This window comes from Microtus ochrogaster, unplaced genomic scaffold (genome assembly GCF_000317375.1).
Source record: "Microtus ochrogaster isolate Prairie Vole_2 unplaced genomic scaffold, MicOch1.0 UNK27, whole genome shotgun sequence".
Classification (NCBI taxonomy): Eukaryota; Metazoa; Chordata; class Mammalia; order Rodentia; family Cricetidae; genus Microtus; species Microtus ochrogaster.
Window position 1 is genome coordinate 2160815 of NW_004949125.1, and position 5446 is coordinate 2166260.

At 52.4% G+C, this 5446-nt stretch overlaps 1 protein-coding gene across 1 annotated transcript in view; it reads left to right on the forward strand.

Annotated features, from left to right (window-relative positions):
- Positions 1-2: 2 nt before the first annotated feature.
- The window catches only part of Foxk1 (forkhead box K1), a gene marked incomplete at its 5' end in the record, with an annotated part of 73453 nt that continues 68009 nt past the window's right edge, over positions 3-5446 (forward strand). Inside the window, one exon of the mRNA XM_005368070.3 lies at positions 3-283. Within this exon, the coding sequence (XP_005368127.1) occupies positions 3-283 (281 nt within the window). The remainder of the gene's footprint in view (positions 284-5446) is intronic.

Sequence of the window (5446 nt, forward strand, 5' to 3'; positions counted from 1 at the left end):
CCGCCGCCGCCTCAGTGCGCCAGAGCCCAGGGCCAGCCCTAGCGCGCCTGGAGGGCCGGGAGTTCGAGTTTCTGATGCGACAGCCCAGCGTCACCATCGGCCGCAACTCGTCGCAGGGATCGGTGGACCTGAGCATGGGCCTGTCGAGCTTCATCTCCCGGCGCCACCTGCAGCTCAGCTTCCAGGAACCTCACTTCTATCTGCGTTGCCTCGGCAAGAACGGTGTCTTCGTGGACGGGGCCTTCCAGAGGCGGGGAGCGCCAGCCCTTCAGCTGCCCCAACAGTGAGTGCGGCGCCACCCCCCGGGTCACCCCTTTTCGGATCTGGCCTGGACCTCCTAGCCACCCGCTGATCTCGACCCCACCCGTCTTGGTCCCTTGTCACCCCCTGATCTCGACCCTATCCGTCCTGAACCCCTGGTCAACCCCCTCAACTCGCCTCCTCCTGGCCTGGCCACTAGGTCTCTCCTCCTCCCCATCCCATCTCGTTTTTTTGTTGGGTCCTAGCCCCTGGTCACTCCCTCCCCATCTCTACCCTGCCAGGTACTGGCCTCTCCAATCTCGACTCCACCCGGCTCTGATTACCTAGACATCTCCCATTCTTGACCCCACCTAGCTCTGAACCCCTGCTTACACTGATTGATCTTGATCCCACCTGGTCCGACCACCTGGCTACCACATTTCTCCACCCAGCTAAGCCTGAACCCTAAGATCCCGGTGATCCAGACCTTCACCTGGCTCTGACCCTGTGATGTTAATCACGACCCAGCTAAGCCTGACCCCCTGTTAGCTCACTGGGCCCTTATCCCTGGGTGGGCCCTGACTGACTGGTAGGACCAAACTCAGACCCCACTCATCCTGAAACCCCCTGTCACTCCAACCCTGGACAGGCCTAAACACTTGGGTTCATGCTAACCCCCTGTTCCCCCCACCCCCTCTCTCACACACACACACACACACACACACACACACACACACACACACACACACCCCTCTACTCCATCTGGTCTCCACCCCTCCCATGCTGGTCCCTTACGTTCTGAACCCAGGTTGCCCCTGATCCCACCTGCCCCCAATACCTGGGGTCACTCTTGACCCTTACCAGCCAGGAACAGTTACCCCTGACTCTACTTAACCTGGGAGCCCTAGGGCCACCCCTAACCCCTATAATCTCACCCTGCCTAAACCTCCAGACAGAAGTCATCTCTGACCCCTGTTGCCTCGAGAATGTTAAATCACCCTGATCTCCATCTAACCTAGTCTGGACTCTCTGGGTCATCTGGCCCCAAAAGACTCCTCTCTTCTAGGGTCACTCCCTGACCCTTAGCTTTCCCCTGGCAGCATGAGACCCCACTCAGCCTGAACTCTGCCATAGATAGCCCCCACCCCCATGGCCCTCAACTCTGATTCCATTTAGGCAGAGCCACCAGGGCCACTTCTGACCCTCGTGGTCTGAGTAATCTAGGTGCACTTCTTGTCCTTGACTCCCATAGGTCAGGCCCCCAGTGTGCACTTCCTTGGCCTGGACCTGGGAGGACTGATGAGCTGCCCTACCCTGCCAGGGAGGGTGTTCCCCGGGAGGTGTATGGTCCAGGGAGCTGCCTTTGTTGGGAGACAGTCCATGCCTTAAGAGCAAGTCTGGAGGCAGTGGCTTTACATCTAGTATCTGGGCAGGAAGTGCTGTGCCTCTGTTTACCCCCAGAACGTGGTGGGAAGTACAGATCCCTCGCTTGTCCCAGGTCCCAGGTCCCAGGCTCACTGCTCCTGTGACGTTCGACACCATGCCTACTTTACCTTCTTCCAAACTCCCATTAATCCTAGTCCCCTGCCACCCTCGAGGTCCAGGACCTTAAGATCTTATGTACTAGGGGAAAACCATGTTAATTGCTTCCTTCCCAGCACTTTCTTTTTCTATTCAGTAATTGCTTCTAACTCTCGTTGGTGTTCCTTTGACAAGGTTCACGGCCAGGTGTGAGTGTCTGTCTCGTTACTCACGTTTATGAGCTCCCTGAGTGTGGAGTTTTTGCTGGGGTCGTTCCCAGGTCTGGAGTACTTGCCGTTGTATGTCCACCTTCCCAGGGTCCAGATATGTTATATATTCTGACTGAATAACTCTGAACACTGACAGTGACTCATCTTACTAAGGTGTGAGAAGGAATGTCACCCTCTTTTTCCAAACCGGAAAGCTGTGTCCCTGTTGAATGTACAAGGGCTGGACTGTTGCTGGGTGGTAGACCGCTTGCTTCCCTAGCTCACGCGAGACCCTGGGTTCCATCCCCACCACCGAAAGAAAATAAAGCCAGATTGCCGGGAGGAACAATCGTTCACTCAATGGGTCATTAACTGCATTCCTGGGCCTGAGAACTTGACAGATGATCTTTCTCTCCATCTTCCTCGGGCTTCTTCCTGTAACTCAGGTTCTGGAAACACCTCAACCCATTGTCTTCTTAGGGTTCTTAACCCAACCACCCCTGCCAGAGTCTAGCTTACTGTATTGTTAGGGATGGGGCTGCACACACACAAGTCAAAGGAAGAGGCCACTGGGCGTCCTGCTCTGTCACTCTCTACCTTATTCCCCCGAGGAAGAGTCTCAGATGGAACCTGGAGCTAGGTTGGCAGCCAGCAAGCCCCAGTCATCCTCCTGTCTCCACCCCCACAGCACTGGGGTTGCAGCCTCGCAGGAAACCACACCTGGCTTTTTATGTGGGTGTTGGGGATCCAGACTCACGCCCTCCTGCTTGTGCAGCGAGCACTCTCACTCTCCGACTTCTCCCCAGCCCCACTCCCCGCCTTTGGAATACAAGACTTTCTTTCGCGTGGGATTGTCTCCCCATGGTGGGCAAAGTTTCAAACCACAGGGTCCTGCTCATCTACTGATCAGGGCCAAGGCTGCTATTTTTGAAATGATGTTGGGTGCAGTGCCTGGAAATCTGTCTCTCAGGAGCTGGCATGTGCAGTGGGTACGTGTCTGAGCATGGTGGCTTAGCTGGCAGGGAAGGGATTTACCATTGAGCCCTGCAGCCCTTGCAGAGTGTGTGCGTGTATGCATGTATGCGTGTGCACACAACCCATTCTCCTGACTGTATGTTCACGTGTGGAGACTAGAAGTCAACTTTGAACGTTTTCTTTGTTTAGCCTTTCCGTTATTTTGCGGGGCAGGGTGTTTCACCGAATCTGGATGTCAAGGTTGGCTAGCTAGCAAGTCCCAGGGCTATCTCTTTCTGCTTCCTGAGCACTGGGATTGTGATCCCTCACCAGCATGTCTAGCTTTTTATGTGACTTCTCAGAATTGAACTTGGATCTTATGCCTGTGTGGCAAACCCCAGTGGAGCCGTCTCCCCAGGCCACCTGCGTGTGTCTGACTCGGGGAGTGTTTCTGAGCACAGTCCATGCCCGCAGAGTCATAGCCAGTGTGCCGAAGGAAAACCAGCAATGGATGACGTATCTGTCCCACTTCAGAAAAGTATGTCAGCAGGTCAGCTGAGCAGTTATGGGGGTCTCCCGTGGTTTTTGACCTAGGGAGCTCCAAAAGAAATGGTCTCATGGATAGGACAGGATGTTGTCAAGTTTGGGATTAGAGTGCTGTTTCAGCATGTTGACATTGAAAATAATCCAGATACTCCAGTGAGTTCAGAGCAAGGCAGTTGTAGGTATACTGTGTGTGTGTGTGTGTGTGTGTGTGTGCGCCTGTGTACCCATCCTTTGCTTGGGTGCTGGGGATCTGAAGTCCTCATGCTGGCACTTCACCACCAGAGAGACCACTCTTCAACACCAAAGCTTGCTTTTTTATTTACCGCCCCCCCCCAATTTTTATCTTGAAATGAAAAGTTCATTAATGATCTGGAAATAATGGCAATTTTTTTCTGTGCCTATCTCTTGTTTTGTTAGCCTGTTTTGCATTAGAATTTTGTTGACTTAACCATTGCCTGCCTTCAGCGAGCCTCAGTAGCTCCAGGCTTGCCAGTTTTGTCCCTTGTGGACGCCCACACTGATTCCCAAAGCAGCGCCATCCTTAGCTGCCTTCTACTCCACCCTCAGGATAGATGACAGTGACAGCCATATGGGTGACATTTGCACACACCACACATTCTCCTAGGCATCTCCCACACAGGAGAGAAACCAGAATCCAGCCCCAATGGTTGCTAGAAGTTTATCTTCAAACCTTTAGTACTTTCAGTTACTGTTGTCGGGGAAAGTGTCTCCTCACATAGCTGGTGTTTGATCCTTGGGTGGAGAACCACCCACAGCTGCCGGCTACAGGCAGAGGTGTACTGGGGAGCAAACCTAGGGCTTTGTACTTGCTAAGTAGGTACTCTACCACTGAGCCACACCCCAGCCCCTCACTGATGATTCTAGGCAGGTGCTCTACCACTGAGCCACACCCCAGCCCCTCACTGGGGGATTCTAGCAATTGCTCTACCACTGAATCACACCCTCCAGCCCTCTTTTCATTTTTTATTTTATTTTTTTTTGTTTGTTTTGTTTTTCGAGACAGGGTTTCTCTGTGGCTTTGGAGCCTGTCCTGGAACTAGCTCTGTAGACCAGGGTGGTCTCGAACTCACAGAGATCCGCCTGCCTCTGCCTCCCGAGTGCTGGGATTAAAGGCGTGCGTCACCACCACCCGGCTCATTTTTTATTTTGAGACAAGTTCTTACTAAGCAGTTCACGGTTCCCTTGAACTCTGTCTGCAGAATAACTGGTATAACAGGCCTATATCACCAGGTCGTATTTGTGTCTCGAGTTTGATTCACCCTCTTCTTGAGTGGGCTTCCGTACTTTTGCTCTCAAGTATATGTGTGTCTGTGTTGGTGATGGTGTCTATATGTTTCTTCTTTCTGTTTGCTTTGGAATTGGTTGTTGAACTTGAAAGATGCATTTATCCCTTCTTAGCTCTTCCTGCTCCAGTGCTACAGCAGAGTGCTTGCTTCAAGTCCCCTGGTTCCACTCGGCAATGGATCAAGTTTGATTCCCACTGCTGAATAAAAAATAAAAACACTGAGTACTGAACTTCCATGTGCCCAGCACCAGCATCCACAGTGACTATCTTACAGCTACTCCGCTACTCCGTATCTTCCTCCCCAGTTATGCTTAATCTAGAAGCAAATTGTAGGTGTCGCGTTGCCCTGAGAAAGATAAGGATCCTTTAAAAGATCCTTATGGAGAGAAAGGTCACCATGGCGGCTCATCTCACCTACAAAAGAAATAGTAAGCTGTCCTGTGGGCAGTACTCACTCAGAACCCCACTGCTTCTCAACGTTCTGATTTCTCCCCCAGGATTTGCTAGAAGCAAAGTCCAAATAAGGTCCAGGCATGTGGCTGTCTGTCTGTCTTCTATCTCTTGTGTGCACGTGTGCCTGTGTAACTATGTATGGGGCACATGCACACATGTGCTGAGTAGTACAGCGCTCAGAGATCAACTTTGGGTGTCATTTCTCAGGAGCGAGCTT